This window comes from Paramormyrops kingsleyae, chromosome 1, assembly GCF_048594095.1.
Source record: "Paramormyrops kingsleyae isolate MSU_618 chromosome 1, PKINGS_0.4, whole genome shotgun sequence".
Lineage (NCBI taxonomy): Eukaryota > Metazoa > Chordata > Actinopteri > Osteoglossiformes > Mormyridae > Paramormyrops > Paramormyrops kingsleyae.
In genome coordinates, this window is record NC_132797.1 from 76,173,590 (window position 1) to 76,196,889 (window position 23,300).

At 48.5% G+C, this 23,300-nt stretch overlaps 2 protein-coding genes across 4 annotated transcripts; both read left to right on the top strand.

The window, feature by feature from the left end:
* The first annotated feature begins 2,445 nt into the window (after window positions 1–2,445).
* On the top strand, window positions 2,446–20,454 carry LOC111838216 (mediator of RNA polymerase II transcription subunit 14-like). 3 transcript variants are annotated; one of them, XM_023800970.2, is made up of 30 exons: window positions 2,447–2,890; window positions 3,591–3,617; window positions 3,761–3,866; window positions 4,093–4,266; window positions 4,600–4,732; window positions 4,987–5,115; window positions 5,219–5,326; window positions 6,744–6,876; window positions 7,027–7,177; window positions 7,271–7,382; window positions 7,604–7,729; window positions 7,827–7,905; window positions 8,238–8,397; window positions 8,871–9,065; window positions 10,023–10,157; window positions 10,540–10,616; window positions 10,789–10,949; window positions 11,726–11,872; window positions 12,212–12,303; window positions 12,597–12,749; window positions 14,010–14,279; window positions 14,684–14,764; window positions 14,861–14,972; window positions 16,127–16,309; window positions 16,405–16,634; window positions 16,722–16,901; window positions 17,271–17,378; window positions 17,610–17,735; window positions 18,605–18,794; window positions 19,783–20,454. In XM_023800970.2, exons 1-30 carry the CDS (start codon window positions 2,718–2,720, stop codon window positions 19,854–19,856), a joined length of 4,125 nt encoding a protein of 1,374 aa, XP_023656738.2. In that variant the 5' UTR covers window positions 2,447–2,717; the 3' UTR covers window positions 19,857–20,454. The 3 variants fall into 3 exon arrangements, with proteins under 3 accessions (XP_023656736.2, XP_023656738.2, XP_023656737.2); XM_023800969.2 differs by having other exon boundaries at window positions 2,448–2,890; window positions 14,684–14,776; XM_023800968.2 differs by having other exon boundaries at window positions 2,446–2,890; window positions 14,684–14,972.
* A 456-nt stretch (window positions 20,455–20,910) lies between these two features.
* On the top strand, window positions 20,911–23,299 carry LOC111838159 (uncharacterized protein CXorf38). Its single transcript, XM_023800834.2, has 6 exons — window positions 20,911–21,354; window positions 21,494–21,628; window positions 21,726–21,848; window positions 22,266–22,415; window positions 22,686–22,856; window positions 23,073–23,299. Exons 1-6 carry the CDS (start codon window positions 21,145–21,147, stop codon window positions 23,193–23,195), a joined length of 912 nt encoding a protein of 303 aa, XP_023656602.1. The 5' UTR covers window positions 20,911–21,144; the 3' UTR covers window positions 23,196–23,299.
* The last annotated feature ends 1 nt before the right edge of the window (window position 23,300 follows it).

Genomic DNA, 23,300 nt, shown 5'->3' on the forward strand with positions numbered 1-23,300 from the left:
GAGCAATTTCTCTGAATGTTTGGGGGTTGTAGCTGATACCTCTGTGTCCAGACAATGCCAGACAGTTATTAAACAAACAGAATTATAACAAAAATATTTTTTTTCCATGGGGCAGCATGGTGGTGCAGTGGTTAGCACTGTTGCCTCATACCTCTGGGGCCTGGGTTCGAGTTTTTGCCTGGGTTACATGTGTGTGGAGTTTGCATGTTCTCCCCGTGTCATCGTGGGGTTTCCTCCGGGTACTCCAGTTTCCCCCCACAGTCCAAAGACATGCTGAGGCTGCTTGGAGTTCCTAAATTGCCCATAGGTGTGCATGTGTGAGTGTGTCCTGCGATGAGCTGGTCCCCCATCCAGGGTTGTTTCCTGTCTCGTGCCCATTGCTTCCGGTATAGGCTCCGGACCCCCCGCGACCCATTAGGATAAGCGGGTTGGAAAATGGATGGATGGATATTTTTTTTCCCAAATCTGAATAGATTTTATATGTTTGATGTTTCAAAACATACAACCAGAATGTAAAAATTTCAGGTTATTCAAAATGAGACATTCTGGTAGTTTTTGTAGTGATGGACAGTAGTTGTTTGTTGTTTACAGTGGGATTTTATAATTACAGCTTCATGATCCCAAAAGGTATATTTTACCCAATTAAATAGATAGAAGCAGTACATGATCTTTTTTTAGAGACACCAGTGAAGGTAGAATATAGTATTACTGGAGTTGCAGAAGAATTTATGAGATTGCTTTCCAGTTTGAGTGAAAATAGCCATTAACTAAAATCTAATTGTTTAACGTATATTTGAAATTACTTCTATCAAAAAGAAAGGCAATACATGCATTTGAAGAATTGCTGTTTTAAACACAGTGGATACTTTGAAAGTATCCCCCAGTAAACCATGAAGGGTGAATTGATGACAGCAGGAGTTGAAAATAAGAAGAGAGAAAAATGTAACCATAAGAATCTGTAAGAACTGTGTAAGTTAATGTAAAATGGACCAAATAAACTGCTGTTAAAGTTTGACTGACACCATGCAGCTAGAAATAGCATTAGATCCCACAACATCTGTTATGTAAGTCTGTCTCAATACTTGCCATTTTCTAATTCCAGAAATAGAGGTACCCAAAAAACTACATTCCCAGCACCTTTGATGAGATATTGGATTATTGATTTTACTTTGAAATCTGAAGGGAAGATTGAGCATATGCTGAACTACAATATTGATTAGGCTTGTGATATGACTGTAGATTCTCGGGGAAGGGTGCAGTCTAGCGTGTGGTTACCATTCAGATTCAGAAGTCTGATTGAGGACTGGATGCAGAGTGGAAAACGACTGTTGACTCACAGAGCGACCTGTTTAGTGGCAGGATATCGGGGTGGGAATAACCCCGCCCAGACAGAAGTCCTCTGAGACTGTGTGCATCACTTAGGATTCGCTGATTATCATCTTTGTGTGTTAATTATAAGAATATCCAGCAATTAATTGCCTTTTGATAAGACATTTTTAAATTATACAGATAAGTAGCACGGAAAGTAGCAGTCTAACACAAGAGTGAACAAGAGTTTAAATTCTACTGCCGGGCTTGGAGAACTGACATCTCACCATGAGAGCATGCCTGAATTTTTTTTTTTTTTAACAATATATTCATTATATTTTCTTAAAGGTCAGTATTGGCAGCATCAATTTTTAGAGATGCACGATATATTGGTTAACAGCTAGGCTATATCGGTATATTGGGATATTTGTTAAATTAGACAAAAACTAACGGTATTGGGCAAATTTTGCAAATCGGTACATCACTATACAATTGTGTAAATTATTACAAAAAACGTGCTGTCTTTACAAGAGAAGCGTTGGGATGTTCCGGGTTTTTATATTGATTAATATTAAATGAACTAATTAATATTAAATTAATTGATCTATGTTAAAGTTAAACAAGCAATATCCATCGGGAATTTATGCATTAAGAGATATATACATTAACCATAAAACAATTAGTATGAACTAGCTAGATGAGATACAAAACACGAAAGATTCGCAGAACTAAAAATGCATTACGTACACGTTAATATGTTATCAATTTACCAAGACGGCATGTCACCCACACTGCGCGAGGAAACCAGACTGCCAGGCAGCAAAGCGCTCCCGCTGGAACCGCTTTCAAACTTTGTTGGTAACTATTAGCACTACCACCGAGACAGCGTACTTCCCCTAAATGATCATAACAATAAAATAAAAGGACATGCTCATCATTTAAATGTCCGAATTTATATTTAGATATCCAGATTTAGATATCTAAGAGACTTCTGTGTATTATAAATACATCCTTATGTACAGTATATGCGTAAAACACGGAGGGGAAAAACTTATCAAATGTCAAAACAATGGTTAGAGGCGCTGGTCAAGGTTGTGATTGGTTGTCGCTTGTGGAGGGGAGGGGCAAACTAGAATTTCCGTATCCGGGGCCTTGAATTTGTAATCACTTCCGGTGGGCGAAAGTGATGGCGGTACGGAAGCATTGAGCGGAATTCATTTCTATCAACGTGTTTATGTCAGCTTTCCGATGGAGAGAAGACGCCAGTACCGAGCTAAAAGACCCAAGGCGTAGTGTAAACAGCTTAGCTTTTGTCTAGAGCGACTTGGGTCTTCGACTTTCCCTTTTCATCCTCCATTTCTATCCCGCAGCTGTCTAGTCCGGGGCTCTAGGTTCTCTTGACTTTTAAAATGGCTCCGGTACAGATTGGTTCAGATGGCCAACTGGTCCCGGTCGGGGGTCCAACTTCGGCGCCCCAGGTTCCTGTTCCGGGGGCTCCGGCGACTCACGGGGTTCGGCTCAGCTTGCTGATTGAGTTCCTGCTGCAACGAACTTACCATGAGATCACGCTGCTGGCTGAGCTGTGAGTAAAACCCAGCTGTGTGTGGCTTCCAGTCTTGTCCTGTACTGTACTGTACTGTACTGTCCTGTCCTGTCCTGTCCTGTCCTGTTAAATAGAAGTAAGCAGCAGGTGTGGTATTGCTGCTTACAACCACCCAACCTTTATGTGTGCAAAACCTTGCAAAAGATAGTATTCCCTGACTTTCAATTCGAATGAAGTTGTACTGAAACGAACTCGCGTCTCCTTAGATATGCTTATTCTTATTTCTTATGTGTGCATATTCATAAATACGCATGAAATTCATAAGTATAGAATGGTCCATGTGGTAAATATGTGATTATGTGTGAAATATACTTTATTTAGTTGAATGATCATTCCATCCACAGTTTGAAATGTTTGAAAATTACTGTTAAAATGTGAATTATGCAAGTGAGTGATTCTGTTAGTACAATGAGCATATTGCCCCTAGGTGCAGGTCAGTACTGTGAAGTTTATTCTGCGTGGTTTTGTCTGGCTCCCATTACTTCATCTTTATAAATCACACATTTAAAAAACTATTTAGTGCTTCATGGATCTAGTGCTGCCCCTAGTATTTAGGGAGAGTCATTCCCCTTTCTTCGCTGAGTTGATTACTTGTAGTATCTCAATTTTGTTTGTTGTTCTAACTTGCTGTGTTCTGGAAAATAATTCTACTGACAGTCTCTATTATTTTGTCCCACAGACTCCCCCGAAAGACAGACATGGAAAGGTAAGATTTTCTGAGTTGCACGGTTTTGTTACTGGGGAAATACAGGTGGCAGTGGTCATCATCACCCGGTGGGAATGTGGATTGATCATGTGCTGCGTAATGTGCTTGTTTTCCCTCTGGTGTCGTGACTTTAATTATGGCAGGAAAATCGAGATTGTGCAGTTTGCCAGCCGCACCCGCCAGCTGTTTGTGCGGCTGCTGGCCCTGGTGAAGTGGGCCAGCAATGCCGGGAAGGTGGAGAAATGTGCGGTATGTGGCAGTGCCCGTCCCCTCGCTGGGCACCTGAAATTAAACTTTGCTTTTACTGCGATGGACACCTGCGTGTTCATTTTAATCATTTTGCTTTGTAGAACAGTAAATAATTTTAGGAGAAGTAGTTGTCTCAGTTGATAAATGGAATGGAAAGTGTAGAAAATGATTTCTGGCCCCTGTGTTACCTTGTATTGTTGACTAATGGGCTTATTTTTTGGAACAGATGATATCCAACTTCCTGGACCAGCAGGCCTTCCTGTTTGTCGACACAGCAGACCGGCTGGCATCGCTGGCACGGGACGCCCTCATCCATGCCCGCCTGCCGAGCTTCGCCATCCCCTTCGCGGTCGACGTGCTGACCACAGGCTCTTACCCCCGCCTCCCCATCTGCATCAGGGTCAGCGCCCTGCTGCCGCCTTAGTGTCTGGACGAGTTGTCAAAATGATCCAATACAAATGTCTACTGATGTTTAGGGAATGATGGATGCTGCAATCATAGTTCTAATAAGTTCTAAGTTAGTTTCATTGAGAGAGAAACATTTCTGTACCTAATTATAGATCTGATCCAAAAATTCAACAGTACTGTTGCTTTGAGTCTTAGGATAGTGTCACACATATACATATATTTATGCTAGTATTGTTTTTATTTGCTGATGAGATTTTTTCTGCATTTATTCAAAAGTGTTTGCACCAGGTACCTGATTTTAAGGCTTTGTGTGTAATGACTGCAGGAAAAGATCATCCCACCAGATCCCATCACCAAGCAGGAGAAGCAGAGCACCCTGAACCAGCTTAACCAGATCCTGCGACATCGCCTTGTTACCACAGACCTGCCGCCGCAGCTGGTCACCAACCTCACAGTGGGTAAGGGCCAGCTGGGTGCAATCTGACATTAGGACAATGTGCTCTTCTCTGCTGGGTTTGCCTGTTTCTGTCAGGTGATGTTGTTACTTCACGTCAAGCGGGAAATCTGAATTGGCTTTGTTTTCAAATCCCCATTGAAGAACTTCCAGGTGAAGGATCATTATCGTTCAGGTCCCAGCAGTAACATGTACAGTTGAAGGAGTCTCAGTTTAAGGTTGTGGAATGACTGATGGATACCGCGTCATGTTCTGAAGCCAACGGGCGTGTGAGGTTTCGCGTGGAGGGCGAGTTTGAAGCCACGCTGACCGTGATGGGGGATGACCCAGAAATACCATGGAGGCTTCTGAAGCTGGAGATCCTGGTGGAGGACAAGGAGACGGGAGGTGGGCATCGTGTCGTCTTGTCAGCAGGTAGGAGATCAGTTTGTTGCGGACTGTAGTTCAGGACAGCTTCAGTGACCAGTTTTCTCTGTCTCTCCCCTCGTAGATGGTCGTGCTCTGGTGCACAGCTTGCAGGTGAACTTCATCCATTCGCTGGTGCAGTCCCGGCTCTTCGCTGACGAGAAGCCCCTGCAGGATATGTACAACTGCCTTCGTATCCTTACGGGGGAACCTTGAGGTTGGCGGGACCTGAACTTCTTCCGGATTTGCTGGGGGGCGGGGGGGGGGGGGGGGGGGGTATAGGAGAGCATGGCTGGGGCACTAGGGTTGGCCGTGAGCTTTTCCGTGTGACTGTTTCCTGTCCCCTCAAACTGAGCTCATACATTTGTCTACAGAGTGCCCTCTACATTAGGGAATCCCAGTTTAAAGTAATAAATTAATTTGAATGCAATTAAAGTTCTATTGGAGATCTTGGACTGATTTTCATGCCAGTGACCTGTTATATTCATGCAAGTGATTACCATGGGTTCGTCTTTGGTAAGCCAGAGGCTTTTTTAGTTAGTTTTTTTTTTATCAAAAGCTGATCTTAAGCGTATTTGAACTGTTTGTAATATTTAATAGTTATTTATGACATTTTTACCTTTTGTATTGTTCAGCTTGTTTTACTACCCCTGTATTTTTTTCCATGAATATAGGCCTGTTTGCTGGCCTGGTGTTTAAATGCAGTGTAACCTTGTTCCCTCCTGCCCTGGCAGCTTTCATGTTAGTGCACCCTGTCAGAAAGGGCTACTGTGGATTCCCGTGGCTGCCAGTGTTAGATTCTCCCATCACTAATGGATTTACTGGCCACTGGCCTCCTCACCGAAAGGCCGCTCTAAAGGCATTTTGATGAGCCGATCAGTATGCCGGCTCCGTGCTCATCGGCAGATCTCCGTTACTCTGAAATGCCACATGCCACATCACTTGCATGCTAGACTTATTTTCTGCCTGGAAGACCGGCCCATTTTGTCTTCATTCTTGGAGAAAAATGATGCAACATTTCAAGTCTTATCGCGATAAACTTTATTACTGCCATTTCAAGAAATAAATGAATTATAGCATATTGAATTGTTCAAGCAGTGTGATTTCCTCAGCCCTGCCAGATCTCTTTCTACCGGCCATCGTTTGTGAAACTTCCAGTGATTAGCGATAGCAAGCGATTGGCTGTGGCACCTCCGTAACTGCGCACTGCGCTCGCTCAGCTGTAAATGACAAGCGATCACACTGGCAGGCATGCCGCATATTTGCATGTTTCTCTATGCAGAGCAATCGTGGTGTTGTGTGTGAGCACGCAAGAACTCACCAGTTAACCTTCTGTAGCCTTGTTGTTGAATTTTAAAGTTGTAAAATTATTGTTTCCAACCAACTTGGTGTTAAACTGGGAAATGGCCTCATACATCCCGTTTTCAAAGCAGAGAGGATTGTCCGATCGGTGGGTCTCTGCATCGTAATGGTGGCTTGTTTTCATAATTTAATCAGAAAGACTGAATGTCCTCCGGAGCCCGGAATGCCGAATGGCCGCCTCCTTGGCCCACGGTGGTCAGCTGGCCCCAGGCAGCCCCAGTGTTAGTCCTTAACCGGAGGGCTCGCAGATTCCTTCTGCCTGTCACTGCAGCTGGAGGTGCTGCACTCCCAAGCCCTCATGCTTATCCGCGAGCGCTGGGGCGACCTCGTCCAGGTGGAGCGCTACTCTCCCGCCAAAAGCCTCGTCCTCTCTGTCTGGAAGTGAGTTGGCTGCCGCCACTCTGCGGCATTGTTTCTCAGCATGTGAAATCGACACCCCTGATGGAATTAAGTCATATTTATTTTGATCAGAAGCTGATTGTGGGACTCAGGTTCGTCTGTTGGTACAGAATGTCCTGTCCTCCATTACAGCCAGCAGGTACTGGGCAGGAAGACTGGAACCGCGCCCATACACAGGGTCAGCATCAAGATTGACGAGGCTGACGGCTCCAGGCCTCTGCAGATATCCCATGAGCCTCCACTGCCAGCGTGCGACTCTAAACTAACGGAGAGGGCCTTGAAGGCAAGACCAGAAAGTTTACCCGCCTGTTTGATTGAATGTGGCCCTGGCCAGGTAGCTTCCGCCTCTGACCCCCACGTCTGTCCCATCTCGCAGATCGACCACCTGTCGGTGGAGAAGCTGCTGATCGACAGTGTCCACGCCCGCTCCCACCAGAAGCTGCTGGAGCTGAAAGCTGTCCTGAAGGGCTACAACCCCAGTGACAATTGTAAGTGACGTGGGATACGGTGACCTGGTGACGATTGCAGGGTGTTTGGGCCGTAGTGGAGCAAGATCCTCTCATTTTAAACTCTCACTCTGTAAAGTCACAGCTGTAATTATAGCTGTGTCCGGGAAACTAGATCCATTCTAAGTGAACCGGGTGGTTAATTCAGAATATGTACAGCGTCAAAATGACACTGAAGCCCAGAATATTATGTCACCTTGCAGCCTTCATGGAGTCCGCTCTGCCCACTCTCGTCATCCCCATCCTGGAGCCTTGCGGGCGCTCAGAATGCCTCCACATATTTGTGGATTTGCATTCCGGAATGTTCCAGCCCATGCTATACGGCCTCGGTAAGCAGGGAAAGCAGAGTTGTTTCGAGACCTGTGTTGCCGTCATCGCGAGGCCACTGAGCCGTTAGTCAGAAGGAAACGACTCTCTTTCCCGTAGATCAGTCAATGCTGGACGACATCGAGAAGTCCATCAACGATGATGCCAGGCGCCTTGTTTCCTGGCTGCAGCAGCTCAAGTAATATTCCTTTTACATATCCTGTGCTCAGCGGGTGGGGGGTGGGGTGTATGGTTGTGACATATTAGGCATTATCATTATCTTTAGTGATACTCACCGAGCTGGTGTTTGAGCAAAAAGCTTTTTTATCCATGAGCACAGAATCAAGCCCTGATTCTTCCGGCAGAGGCTGTGCCGCTGTTTGCCGCGGCCCGGATCTCTCTGGTAGAGGCTGTGCCGCTGTTTGCCGCGGCCCGGATCTCTCTGGTAGAGGCCGTGCCGCTGTTGGCCGCGGCCCGGATCTCTCCAAGCCTCGATCTCTCCGATAAGGGTTGTGCTGCTGTTGACCACAGGTTTTGGCTGGGGGAGCAAAGGTGCCGGCATTCGGTGAAGCACCTGCCCACTGTGTGCAGCGACACGCTGCCGCTGGCCAATGCTGCCTCGCACCCGGCCGGCAACCTGTCCAAGCACTGCCTCTTCGTCAGGCTCACCCGCCTCCCCCAGTACTACATTGTAAGTCCCTGTTTTTTGTTGTGCTCATAAACGCATGTCTCGTACTTGTGTGTAGCAATGCCAATATGCATTATTACATTCTCTCAAAGCCATATATGGTAGCAAGCAGATTGTCTCCCTGATTGGTGGTTATGTCTTTACCTCGTACCTTAAGGAGATGCTGATGTTGAGCTGATGTTGGTCTTGGATTGAGACCGTCTCCTTTGTCTCTATGGGTTTAGCTTTATCATATTCTTTAACATTAAACCCTGTTTAACACTGATGTGATAAACTTAACAATGCACAGTAATGTCTGATTTCTAGAAAATGAAAAATATACTATGAATCCACTTTACCCAGCTGTAGATTTATTTACATACAACAGCTGAAGATCTAGATCAGGTTGTAGTGCTAAATAGAATATGATGTCTTCCTGGATGACGTTAAAAGCCCCAGGGTGATGATCACCTTCTGCCCTGGGTCACATCCTGCAGGTGGTGGAGATGCTTGACTCTCCTGGCTGCCCCACCGAGCTGGACTACAGGTACTACTTCCTGTCCGTGGTGCAGCCGGAGGGTGACGACGGGCCGGCCAGTGCCCAACTGCTGAAGCAGTTCAAGCCCAGCCTGGAGGAGCTGGTCCAGGACACGGTGTCTGGCAGGGCAGGCAGGCCAGGGGCCAAGAGGAAGGTGGGCGTTGTCCGCACCCTGTTGGGGGGGAAGCAGAGCTAATGGAAGACGTCGCATTGCTGTATTCGTGTGTTTCGGGACAGAGGTTGGCATGTTCCCCTGGGTTGGAAGAGCTCACTCCAGTGACTGATTTGCTGAGGATGTGAGTAGACTGACGTGTCAGAGCTGAGAGCAGCTGACAGGCTGGCCTTTTGCAGTTGCCTCTAGGAAATCCCATAATGCCCTTTGGCTCAGCAGGAAGAGACCTTTGGTTATCATCTCCCAGAAGGACCCTTTGATTTTGAAAAATATTTTCTAATGAATGAGAGCTAATACTATTTGTAAGTGCTTTAAAAGTTAGATTACAGGCCAAAATAAACTCAGAAGCAGAGGTCAGTGTTCTGTAGCTTCTGTCTGCTATCTTGGTGTCCCATTATGTTCTGAGCTGCTCTGGGGTCAGACAGTCACGTAGGGGAAGGGGACCCTGAGCTGCTCTGGGGTCAGACAGTCACGTAGGGGAAGGGGACCCTGAGCTGCTCCGGGGTCAGACAGTCACGTAGGGGAAGGGGACCCTGAGCTGCTCCGGGGTCAGACAGTCACGTAGGGGAAGGGGACCCTGAGCTGCTCCGGGGTCAGACAGTCACGTAGGGGAAGGGGACCCTGAGCTGCTCTGGGGTCAGACAGTCACGTAGGGGAAGGGGACCCTGAGCTGCTCCGGGGTCAGACAGTCACGTAGGGGAAGGGGACCCTGTCCTCCATTCTCTGCATGTGTGTTGCTGCTTCATTCTACTTCAGTATCACTGTGGGGTAATTGCATTGATTCATTTTTAAATAGTGTTTATGACAAGCTAATCTTGCAGTTCAACCCAGGATGAAATTCACAGTGGAGCATTTTTACTGTCTGTGCTGTTCTCTGTTTTGCTCCGTGGGGAATGTCCCACGCAGAACCGATTTTTAGCTGGCTGTGATCTTCCACAGCTGTCTGGGGACCAGGGTCCTGTGGAAGCCAAGAAGCCCAGGCGCTCGGGGGAGGTGTGTGCCTTCAACAAGGTGCTGGCCCACCTGGTGGCCGCATGTGACACTAACATGCCCTTCATCGGCTTGCGCTGTGAGGTAATGCAGTGTCTGGGGGAAACCCTTCATAACAGTCTCTCATTGTGTAAGAATATTAACTATATGAAGGCTAGTTGCAGCTTTGAAGTTCTTTCCTGCCTGGTCATTAGCCTTCACCGAGGGTGTCTGAGTCACACAGCCCATGACCGCCCCCTGCAGGTCCTCTTTTAGGCTGCAGTATAAAATTAGTTACATTTAATATTTACCGGACTCTTTTATCCAAAGCCACTTACAGTCGAGGAAAAGGTTATAATTTATGTGAGCTCCTCGCATTAGAATCCACAACCTTTGCGTTGTTAGCCCAGTGCTCTATTTGCTGATCTACAGCTGTGTGGTCTTCAAACAAATGTCTTCAGAAAGTATCTTTGTCGTCTTCTTCCAGCTGTCCAACATGGAGATTCCACACCAAGGAGTGCAGGTGGAAGGGGATGGTTGTAGTCATGCCATCCGTATACTCAGGTGAATATTCCCTGTAGCGGTTTTCTTAGTGCTCTGTTGTGGCATGATTTTTTTTTGTCTTGAGGCCTGTAATTTTCTTTGACTTTTGGCCTCAGACCTAGGAGAAAGAAAGCTATTTTGAATGGTAGTTTATCTTTGAGTCTGCGCTGAGGTCAGTTTCTGTGTCTCCCAGAATCCCAGGCTGCAAAGGGGTCAGTGAGGAGACCCAGAAGGCCCTGCAGCGCACCCTGCTGGACTGTACCTTCCGTCTGCAGGGCCGCAACAACCGCACATGGCTGGTGGAGCTGGTCTTCTCCAACTGCCCCCTCAGCAGCACATCTAGCAAGGAGCCGGGTGTGTGTGTGCATGGATGGCCTCACCCCGAACACATGATCTGCCCATCTTTTGTATGAGTGAAAATCCCTCCACTGAAATCCCGGCTCTTCACGGGACCTGGCAATGCAGTCCCTTATATCCAGAGTTGCTGTATGGCCAGAACACAACTACAGGACACCATTTACTCATGCCACACCCCAGCAGACACACTTGTGGTATAGATTATTATATTGTACCTTGTAGTAATCCAACTTTACCCGACCAGATGCGTAACTATTAATAATCCCGACTACGTACGTATCTGCGCTGGATATCACCGGCACGCCGCGCCTTGTAGGCGGAGCTGCATGTCCGTTATAGCCGAACAAAACTACAGCTAAAAGCGGCCCTGGGTACCAAATTGTTTGTCCATTATAAGCGAAATTCTGTTATATGCCAGTCTGCTATATCTGATGCTTTTTCTGCATGTTCGGAGTGGAGTTTGGAGTGTGGTCAGTCCTGTCTATGAATTCTAATTAAAAGTGATTAGTTTTTCAATGAGTGTTTTGTTGATTGTGTAGTAGACCTTTCCTGAAAGCTGTGATTTTAACTTTAATGGTTGACGGCTCTTGACTTGGAGGCTGTTTTGTCGGAACGGCCCTGAGTTGTGGCTGGCCTTACTGAGCGCTTTGCTGAAGCGTTTGTGTCGTAGCTGTGAACTGTAATACTCAACTTTTGTCACAAGCAGAAGTCTTGAATTTTCGTGACTCGTCGCTGGCAGGAATCGCTTACGGAGTGCGTGTGTCTCCCCGCAGCCCCAACACGCCGCGTGTACATGACGTACGAGAACCCTCTGTCAGAACCTGTGGGTGGACGCAAGGTGGTGGAGATGTTCCTCAACGACTGGAGCAGCATCAGCAAGCTGTACGAGTGTGTGCTGGACTATGCCAACTCTCTGCCGGGTACGTGGGACTCCCCGCCACCAGCCAAAACATTCTCCTTTTAGCAATGACAGACCGCACCGTCGGCATTAGTACAAATGAGTCTTGACTATGAGCTGGAATTTGGCTGAGCTGCAATGGTTCTTGACACGATTGTAACTCGTTCCTCAATAGACAAGCTTGGCTCATGCATGCTTTCCTGACGAGTCTTTTGTGCGATTCCCGGAGCTGTTTCATCCCTGCAGTTAAAATGGCTGCTTTGACAGCAAGCCTAGCAGCGTGCTGAATTCGCTAGCGATCAGTCTTCTCTAATGGCTGCCTGTTCTGTCTCTCCCCATGCCCCCTCCCTCCCGCCCGCAGACATGCCGTCTTACCTGAGTCTCTTCTCTGAGGTCCGGCTGTATAACTACCGCAAGCTGGTGCTGTGTTATGGAGCCACCAAGGGGAGTTCGGTGAGCGTGAGAAAATCACCCTTCAGCATCGTGACCGTTTCACTTTGCTCGTGAGAAAAACCCATATCCTGCTGCTACTCCCCAGCCTGCTGTTATTGTTCTGGCTAAAAGCTTTGTACTGAAGCGGAGGCGTGTCAAAGGCTCTGTGGGATAAACGCTGATGAAAGCCCTGATGGGTCTGAGTGCTGCCTGCTGCAGTCGGGGCTGAAGGACCAGTGCTGTCATATAACTGTGGATAAATTCTGGCCCAGAGACCGTGTTTGATTATTCGGTTCCGTCTCGTCCCGATCCAGGTGACCATCCAGTGGACCTCTAGCAGCCATCGATGCCACCTCTCCCTGGGCACGGTGGGGCCCAACTCGGGCTGCAGCAACTGCCATAACATTATCCTCCATCAGCTGCAGGAAATGTTCAACAAGACCCCCACTGTGGTGCAGCTCCTGCAGGTGCGTCGGGATTGGCCAACGCCTCTGCTTCCTGATTTCGGAGATCAGCTTTTTTGTTTGCTTAGAAAATCGTGGTTTTTACATTTATTCAGAAGTTGGGGCTTCTGTACTTAGTCCAAATAAAGACGGAAGGTTCAGTGCCATAGACACAGATCCACAACCTTAAGGTTACTCCTGCAAGCCTGGAAGCAGTAGGTTAGTCCTGCTCTTGTACCTTTGAAGTAATTTAATTGCAGTATGCAGTTGTTAAAATGGTTAAGCACTCTACATCTCGAATGACCATGTGATACTGATGAATCAGCTTAAAGTTTTGACTTTACGATGGTGCAATAGTGGTGCATGTTCAGTAGCCACCTTCGAAGTTTGATCTGATCCTGGGCCAGCGATACGCCGTACGGGCAGCATCCACCCAGCCATGCCTCCGTTCTCTTTATTGTACAGTGTGTTTTTTGTTGTGTTTAACCAAATAAGCTTGTATTAATTGATCTACTTTTCAATTACTGGTATTTAGTTACAGTAATTAATAACTTATTAATTGATGGTAGTTGTAAGTCAGTCATTAGTATGATATATGGTACTTTCCACTCACGATGGGTTTGTATGACAGTAACCCCATGGTAAGTGGAGGAGCACCTCTACTGGAGAGCCGTCTTTACCCCGGACCTCGTGCTCGGCAGTCTGCTGACGGCTCCCGTCCCGCAGGTTCTGTCTGCTGACGGCTCCCGTCCCGCAGGTTCTGTCTGCTGACGGCTCCCGTCCCGCAGGTTCTGTCTGCTGACGGCTCCCGTCCCGCAGGTTCTGTCTGCTGACGGCTCCCGTCCCGCAGGTTCTGTCTGCTGGCGGCTCCCGTCCCGCAGGTTCAGTCTGCTGACGGCTCCCGTCCCGCAGGTTCTGTCTGCTGACGGCTCCCGTCCCGCAGGTTCTGTCTGCTGACGGCTCCCGTCCCGCAGGTTCTGTCTGCTGACGGCTCCCGTCCCGCAGGTTCTGTCTGCTGGCGGCTCCCGTCCCGCAGGTTCAGTCTGCTGACGGCTTCCGCCTCGCAGGTTCTGTCTGCTGGCGGCTCCCGTCCCGCAGGTTCTGTCTGCTGGCGGCTCACGTCCCGCAGGTTCTGTCTGCTGGCGGCTCCCGTCCCGCAGGTTCTGTCTGCTGGCGGCTCACGTCCCGCAGGTTCTGTCTGCTGGCGGCTCCCGTCCCGCAGGTTCTGTCTGCTGACGGCTCCCGTCCGGCAGGTTCTGTCTGCTGACGGCTCCCGTCTCGCAGGTTCTGGCTGACACGCAGGCCCCCCTCACTGCCATCAATAAGCTGCCCACGGTGCCCATGCTTGGTCTCACCCAGAGGACCAACACGGCCTACCAGTGCTTCTCCATCCTGCCCCAGTCACCCACGCACATCCGCCTGGCCTTCCGCAGCGTCTACTGCATCGACATCTACTGCCGCAGCCGGGGCGTGGTGGCCGTCCGCGATGGCGCCTACAGCCTCTTTGACAACACTAAAATCGTGGAGGGATTCTACCCGGCACCAGGCCTTAAGGTACAGTGCCGGCTTTCCGACGTCTTTGCCAGGAAGATGGCGTCTCCATACAGAAAGAGTTTTAATAACTTCACAAGCAATCTTATTAGCTACCGATGTTTCCCGTTCCTATATTCGGAGCCCCCCAAGCAAACACTGTCCCTCAGTATTACCGTCCCGTCCATACCCAGATCGACACCCTTGCCTGCATTTGTAAATCATAACTGGCTTCTTTATTCACTTCCCAAAGCATTATGGCTAACTACTTTTGAAACACAAGCTGGTGCTCATTAAAATGTTAATCCGAGGCTGTGCTTCGGTTGTGATTCTGTTTCAACATAAGCTCTGCATCGTTTTGAACTTCACTTTGATGTGCTGGGAAGAGCCGTCTGTCATTGCAGCTGTTCTCCCGCCTCCTTCCGCAGACGTTCCTGAACATGTTTGCAGACAGTAACCAGGATGCCAGGCGGCCCTCTGTGAACGAGGACGACAACCCGCCGTCCCCGGTGGGCGTGGACGTAATGGACCGTCTCGTGTCCCAGCTCCCTGTCAGTCACACACATGGTCTCCTCAGACTCAGGTCTTCTTCCTCTTCGTTTCAGTTTGCAAAGCAGTCTCTAGGGGGCGCGGTTTACCCACCCCTCACGTCCCCGCCCAACCCATACCACCAGAACGTGGTGCCTTCGCCCTCCATGATGCCCACACCATCCCCTGGTAAGTAAGCAGGACAGTGGCTCCATCTAGTGGTGGTCTAGGGTATTAACAACAGATGAGCGATTCTGTGTGTGTGTGTGTGTGTGTGTCCTTTGCACAGTCCTCTCTGTCATCGCACACTTCACTGTCTTGTTACTGTGTTGTCTCACCCAGAATGAGCTCCTTTGACTCTGCTGCCTGCTCCATCGTCCCCCACCACCTATCTTATGGCATCTGATGGACTCTTTTCTGAATGTTCAGCGATCGGTCACAGATTCCTGAGCCTAACAGGAAGCCAGTGCAGGAACCTCAGAGTAGGGGTCATGTGTTCAAACTTCCTGCTCCTGGTCACGGCATGAGCTGCTGCGTTTTTATTACGCTGTATGGTGTTTAATATGCTGGTTAACTTAAGCTAAAAGTCATGATTGTCCAATAGGAATGCTCCTTAGCTAAACTTGGATGACCATCACTTGTAGCATAAGATAACCCAGCTAATTGTGAAATCCTGCTTTGTGCGACACCCCCCCTGGTGCCAGAACAGGCAAAACCACCGCAAGTGTCTAATGTTGTTTCAAATGACCACTAGTTTAGAGAGCTTTTGTCCTTCTAGCTGCTAAATATACTCATTATTAAAACCATAAAGTTGTCTGCCCGCTACCTTAGAATCTCCATTGAATAAGTGTTTGAAAAATGTGTAGGCGGAAATCCAGGCTTGTTGTGTGTTGATTGACGGCCTTGGTGTGTAGCTTTCCGGGGGGCATTACAGGAGGCCCTGATGAAATGACTTCCTGGCTTCTCATCTTGTCCCTCTCTAAGGAATTTGGTGTTTTGGGTGTCTGCCTGTGGTCAGGGTGCCCCCTGCTGGTCAGGCTGTCCTTCCAGTCTGCAGTGGCCTGGAGCTGCTAGAAAAGAAGCCTAATGGAATTAGGAGGGAATTTGTTATATTTCATGTTATTCAGCTTTTTTATTTGTATGTAACATTCTTGTGACCTGGAGTGGTAAAGTCCACTATTCTGGGTCATTTGACACTCATTCTGTCACTTAGAAATGTACTGATGCCTATGGCGGAGGATGATGGTGAAGAGGATGATGAGGAAGGTGTTTTTATTGCCGATAAAGATGGGTGTGGCCTTCTCGCCTCCAGACCTTGATGCCCTGCGATTTGTGCCTTTCAGGCACGCTGGATCCCAGCTCACCCTATACCATGGTATCTCCCGGAGCGCGACCCGGAGGCTGGCCGGGGTCTCCCCAGGTGTCTGGCCCCTCGCCCAGCACTCGCATCCTCGGCATGTCTCCGGGTAACCCCTCCCTCCCCTCCCCCATCCCGGATGCCTCTCATTCGCCGCGAGCCGGCAGTTGTAAGTACCAACAGCCTTCGAGGTGTAGAGGTCCACGCGGAGTCTGATTGGTCGGTTAATGCCCCGCCTCCTCTGCCTCCCCCCCCCCCCTCCAGCCCTATCAACCAGCATGCTACCCCCCCGTAAGCTACCTCAGCGCTCCTGGGCGGCCTCCATTCCCACTGTCCTTACCCACAATGCCTTGCACGTGCTGCTGCTGCCCTCGTCCACGCCAGGCCTGGTCCCGGCGTTGGCTGGCAGCTACCTCTGCTCTCCACTGGAGCGCTTCCTGGGATCTGTCTTCATGAGGAGGCACCTTCAGAGGATCATCCAACAGGAGCCCAACGTGAGTCCTTACCCCCCCTTCCCTGTCCCCCTGTGGCCCCTGGAGGGCTGACGGGGCCCCTGACTTGTCTGTCCCCCCCCGCCGCAGCTGAACATCGTCGCGTCCAGCGAGCCCGGTGTCATCATGTTCAAGACGGAGGGTCTGAAGTGCCGAGTGGCGCTGAATCCCAAGACGTACCAGACGCTGCAGCTAAAGGTGACGCCCGAGAATTTGGGGCCCTGGTCCCAGGAGGAGCTGCAGATGCTGGAGAAGTTCTTTGAGACCAGGGTGAGCGGCGTGCGGCCGCCTGCCGGCCGTGGGCTTCCTTTGCAGTCTCGTTTGTTTGTGCATCTGTGGCTCTGTTCGGGTTCAGGCGATAGATCTGGAGCTCTGTCCTCCAGCAGTTGCCGGATGGTGACGGCCAAGCTGCTCATCTTATCTGCTGGTGTAGAGCTCCTGCCAGCAGGAAAGCTGCTTCTCTCTCAGTCTGCAGGAAGTCTGTAGAATAAGATGCCGATCCAGCTAGTGTTCATTAAGAAATGCGTAGGTGGAGCCGCAGGGTCACGGGCAAACGGGACTGGGGGTGACTGGGGGTGACTGGGGGTGGATGAGTCTACAAACGGGAAGTGATGTTAATGGCGTCTGGTCTCCCGCCAGGTGGCCGGTCCTCCGTTCAAGTACAACACACTGAATGCCTTTACCAGGCTGCTGGGGGCCCCCACCAACATCCTCCGCGACTGTGTGCGCATCATGAAGCTGGAGATGGTGAGAGTTCCAGGCTGCTTGGATCGCCAGAGCAGGGTCCCGGGCTGAACCCCAAGGGCCACCTGGCTCTCTCCGTAACAGCACCAGGCCTGCTGACTCTCTATCTGTTTTTTAAATCTCATTTTTATTACCACCTTTTTATATTTTATGTCTTTTATTTGTGTAGTACTCTGGTGTGTCACTGTATCATTGTCCTTCTTCCATGACTTTACTGGGTCCCCTTTCCCCCAGTTCCCAGACCAGGCTGCCCAACTGAAATGGAACGTGCAGTTCTGTCTGACCATCCCCCCCAGCGCACCCCCCATCGCCCCCCCAGGGACTGTCGCTGTGGTGCTCAAATCCAAGATGCTGTTCTTTGTAAGTGAGCTGCGACCCGCTGTCCTCCTGGGCTGTGGGCTGCGACCCGCTGTCCTCCTGGGCTGTGGGCTGCGACCCGCTGTCCTCCTGGGCTCGTGGCACTCTGTCTTCTCCCTTAATCTGTTTACACAAAAAATACCCCCCAGCTTTGCTGTCAGATAAAAGGACAGAGCCCTGGTGTAGTTTTGTACTCCAAGGTACAAACAGCATTAATGTACCACAGCAAGGGTACAGTTGGCAGACCCCTGAGGGTACAGCCCCAGTGACAATAACTGTACCCTCAAAGGTACAAATTGGTACTTTTTTTCTGACAGTGTAGGAGTCAGGTCTTTTGGACACACAACTTTTGGAAATTTTTGTTTTCTCTAAACAAAGCTACTTAAAGGCATTGCCGGGCCCCCTGCTTAAAGGCATTGCCGGGCCCCCTGCTTAAAGGCATTGCCGGGCCCCCTGCTTAAAGGCATTGCCGGTCCTCCTACTTAAAGGCATTGCCGGGCCCCCTGCTTAAAGGCATTGCCGGGCCCCCTGCTTAAAGGCATTGCCGGTCCCCCTGCTTAAAGGCATTGCCGGACCCCCTGCTTAAAGGCATTGCCGGACCCCCTGCTTAAAGGCATTGCCGGACCCCCTGCTTAAAGGCATTGCCGGGCCCCCTGCTTAAAGGCATTGCCGGGCCCCCTGCTTAAAGGCATTGCCGGACCCCCTACTTAAAGGCATTGCCGGTCCTCCTACTTAAAGGTAGCGGCGTTTCTTTTTCTGCCTGACGGACTCCGTCGCAGTGCCATGGATCTGGAGAGAAATGAGTGCTGAACATCGTCGCGTCCAGCGAGCCTGAAGTGCCGAGTGGTAGCTTACGTCTGTGTCTTCGGCAGCTCCAGCTGACCCAGCGGATGCCCCTGGTGCCGGAGCCCATGTGCCTCATCGTGCCCATCGTGTACGACATGGCCACGGGCCTCACGCAGCAGGCCGACATCCCGCGGCAGCAGAGCTCCTCCGGAGCCGCCGCCCTCATGGTCAGCAGCATCCTCAAGCGCTTCAGCGACATGCACCCCCCACGCCAAGGTGAGTGGGGGCCAGCTGGGGTCTTCCTGTACGCTGCAGGTCGCTACGGTGATGATCCCGCGCATGTCTGATGGAGGCCGGTGGCAGTGGACGGGACACGGCGATGACGCTCCCTATCATGGGGTCCAGGTCCCTTTGGGGCAGAGCTGTCAGTCTGCAGTCTCTAACAGAGCACCGGTTACTGATTTAATTCAGCTGAAACAGTTTAGAGATTAAGGTTATAGACTCTCAAATTTGAGATCCTGATTTTTGTACCCTGTCTTGCTGCTGTTCCTCTAATCAGTATCTGGTTAGCAAGATGTATTTCTGAATATCAGAATCAGAATCTTTATCAAAGTCAAAGACTTTGATTTTGATATAGATTCTGATTCTCAAAGTCAAAGAATCAGAATCTTTATTGACACTGCTTGCTACTGACAGAGACATGACAATAGACAATTACATTATCCACCCATATCCGCAGTTTCTGTGGTTTACCATGGTCTGAAAAAAAATTGTGAAGTGTATAACAAAGTTTTTTCATTGTTCCTTAATCCTTTGAGGGGTATAAAAAGGATGGAGATTTATTAATTCAACTTGATACATGATATTTTTTCATTAATCTCTCGTCTTGAACGTCAGAATCCCTTTTGTTTGAGTATAGTACTGTACAGTAACTGTATAATGTACAATGTACTTTATTTCTGTATTTAATGTTTGTCTAACTGTACATAATTTATCAATTACCATGTGTACATACATGAAAATCACCTTGTATATGGGGTCTGCGGATGGTTCCCTATTATCCACAGTAGGTATTGGAACGCATCCCCTGCAGATACTGTGGGCCTCCATACTGATACAAGATGCACAATAGAGAGTGGTTATGGGTACAAGTTATGGTAAATACAGTGGTGAAAGTTAGCTAGGTAACCAAGGGAACTAATCAGGCTACCAGTTAATGTTAAATTATTTCATTTCTGAAGTAGTGTCAAACTCTCTCCTCCAGGTGAATGCACGATATTTGCGGCCGTTCACGAACTTATGCTCAACCTCACGTTGCCCCCTAGTGGACGTCCCTAGCAGAAACATAGCGGCGATCGATCCATGTCCGGGATCGCAACTGCGCGCCACGCTGGCGCCCTCAAGTGCAAACAGAAGGAATAGCCATTGAACTCCCTCCGTCTGACTTCCTTGTAAATAACACGTTTATAAATGTGTGAGGACAGAACTGCAGGAAGCGTCTTTTTGATAGTCAGCCACAAATTTTGGATTCAAGCGGAACCAACTGAATTTATTTTTTTGAAGATACACTTCTTATATAAATATTACTGTAGTGTTTGTTTACAGCCTAGAGTACCTTTTTATATTTCAGTGTTAAAGAATGGCGGGAAGGATGAAGGTATTTGGGGGGGGGGGGTTTGAAGGGGAAAATCTTTATTAAAAACTTATGTCGCAAAAATACAAATATTATTTAGTCGTTGGATGTACTCTGCAAACACCATTGTAAATTTCTTTCGATGTTTTGACATAATTTAAACCTTTTCTATTAAAGCTGTTACTTTGAGTTGTGTAACTCTGACAAACTTTATAAGTAGGCCTGAGCTGTATTTTATTTGTTGACCCGAGACTACTTTTTATGGTTTAATATTTAATAAAATGGTAAAGAAAATTGGCAAAATTTGTGTACGTTTCCGCTCACATGAAGTACGTTGAAATTCCATGTGGCCGCAGCCTATTTTTCAAAGGATTTTTTTTTTTGGTTTTGTTTAACTACTGAACTGTCCTGTACTGGTTTATGTCAAATTATGTCACTACATTCTCGTCAACAACTGCCAGTAATAACATGGATTAATGTTCTTATGGGAAATAATATGGGGTTGGAAAACTGCCCCCCCCTAAAAAAATTAAGCATTAACTTCTTAGATTTGGTTATTCCTTCTGAAAATGAGTGCTAATGAAATTTGTCTTCGGACGGGTCACAGACGCATATAACTTTGTGGCTCAACAGCAGGTGTAGCGATCACCGAAGCGAAGATCACCGCGCTTCATGATGTCCCTGAAGGGCGTTACTTAAGCTAATTGCCATTATCTTTCAGACATTTGCAGCGTAGAGTTCGCGCACCACTTGAACTATAATTCCCACAGTGCACCGCGGCGAACATTGACAAAACACGGAAATAGGCTTTTTAAACGGCAGGACTGCACTTCGCTGGCTTTGTGATACAGAATTGTGCATGCATGATTGGTAGAAGCAGTGACTGATGTGCGGTCACAATCTAAATGCATATTTGGCCACGTTTTTGCTAAACGAAACCAAATTAAACTAGTCGCTGAACGTGATAGTTGAGTCAAAGAGACGATCGTCGAAATGGTATATGAGGAGTTAAGCGCTCGTCTGAACGAGTCCGGCTATAAAAACTGGTTGAAAGCGGGTTACTGCCTCCTAAAAGTGAAGGACGGACTGTGCGACTTCGTGAATAATGAAATGAAATGTTTTCATGCGGTTATAATTGATAGTAACCATGTGCTGAGATCTGGCAGGCAATGCCAGAACCAGTGCAGACCAAAGGGAAACCAGGTAAGCGAGTGTGTGTTTGTGTGGGGGGGGGGCAAAATTAAACTGGCTGGCAACCTGGCGCCCTAGGCAGCTGCCTGTGTCATCTATAGACCGACTGTATTATTTTAAGTGGTGACGTGATTTTTAAATGTTCCACAAGTTCACGTCGGTCTGCTCAGTGTGCCGTGAATGGAAGGCGGAGATTTTACGGCATCACACCAATACAGCAGGAGTGGTGAACTGGAGCAACTGTAAGCCGTGGCTGTGGTCCTTTCAGCACTGGGAGCTGGCAAAGGCAAGTCTTCCTGAAATGCACCATGCAGTCACTACTACGTAAGTGTGACGCACTGAGTCCTGTGGCCTCACCTGCTGGTGCTGTGTCTCTCTTACAGGCTTACATGCCTCGCGGGCAGGTGAACAGCACCAGCCCGGAGCAATGTGACGCTGCCGCACTCCTCAACCTCATCAACTTCTGCGACCACTTCAGCTTTATAGACCAGCAGAGTGTCAGGGAGGTGAGATCCATTCAGGCAACAACAGTTCGATCTTAATCTAGCTTACTAGCAGTGTGAGAATTATGTGCATAACATGCGATGTTGGTATTAATATCACACATCATCCAGCCCTGTAATATACTACAGTAATTTTTAGAATTCAGTACAAAATACCCCGCCTCGAGCTGTGAGGTCATTCAGCGCTGATACCAGTTACTAGTGGAAAACCAACACCTTGAAGTACCATACTTTTGGTACTTTCCTGAAGTACCAAAAGTACAGTACTTGGTGTGGTGAAAAAGCACCCAAGGTTTGTCACCCCAGATTATATGGTGTTCTATGATATTGTGCATCAGAACAAAACTGAAATGAATGAGAAAGGGCTGGCAAATGTACCTTTGCCCAGCTGAAGGTGTCCCTGGGGGCTGCTGCTTGCAGGTGATCAGGCAGAGGAATGAGCTGATGCACTCCTGTGAGATGCGGGTGTCACCCAAGTGGATGGCCCAGTTACAGAGGAACCTGGACCAGCTCCTGCAGCAGCTCAGACGTGTCCCTAAGGTGGCTGCTATCAGCCAGGAGATACGGGAGGTAACCCAGGACGCTGGTGTGTGTGTGTGTGTGTGTGTGTGTGTGTGTGTTTGTGTGTGTGTGTGTGTGTGTGTGTGTGTGAGAGCAAGGGGGCTAAGTATGGAATGTAAATGTTACAAAAAACCTGACATACATTATATTATTGTCTATGACATGTTTCATTAGCTAGATTTTTACTGAGACTCAAATCTAATGCACACAGGGCAACGTTTATACTGCCTTGTAATTGGAGTTTATTTGTGATTGGTGGGTGCATGTGTTGGTGCACAGATCCTGTCGGCCGATTGGTCGGTGAGCTTCACCGAGTCGGATGCTGTTGACGGCGCTCAGTGGGAGGGGGTGGAGCCGGAGCTCATCAGCCAGCTGGAGACTGATCTACTGAGGGAGAAACTGGACCACCTGTTGGTCCGCTCTGAGTCGGAACCCCCCCCTGACCCAAAGGTGAAGCAATTACATTTCAGCTTAGTCCCTCAGTCAATCTTCACCACCTTTTCTAAATATGCATAACACTGCTCTCAGAATGCTCCATTATGCATTTTTCTAACAGTCATTAATGAATAACTTCATTAGAGCAAAATTAAGTAAGTACCATGGTTTTACACTGCTCGTATACCAAAAGTATTGGCTTCTTAAATGGTTCTGAAATTGGTTTTTCAGGAACTTGAGGAGTTGGGGAAGCTCAAAGAATTCATTCGCCTCCACCCAGACTTGGAGAAGTGCTTTCAGACTCATTTGTGCAAAGATCAATCACAGCAGTTTGAAGGAGATTCCATGAAATGATGCTGAGACGTTTGACAGGGTGTATAAGTACAGCAGACAGGCGGTGAATGAAGAATGAGTCAGCAGAAATGCCGTGTTTTCAAATAAAGGCAGTTAACCAATGAT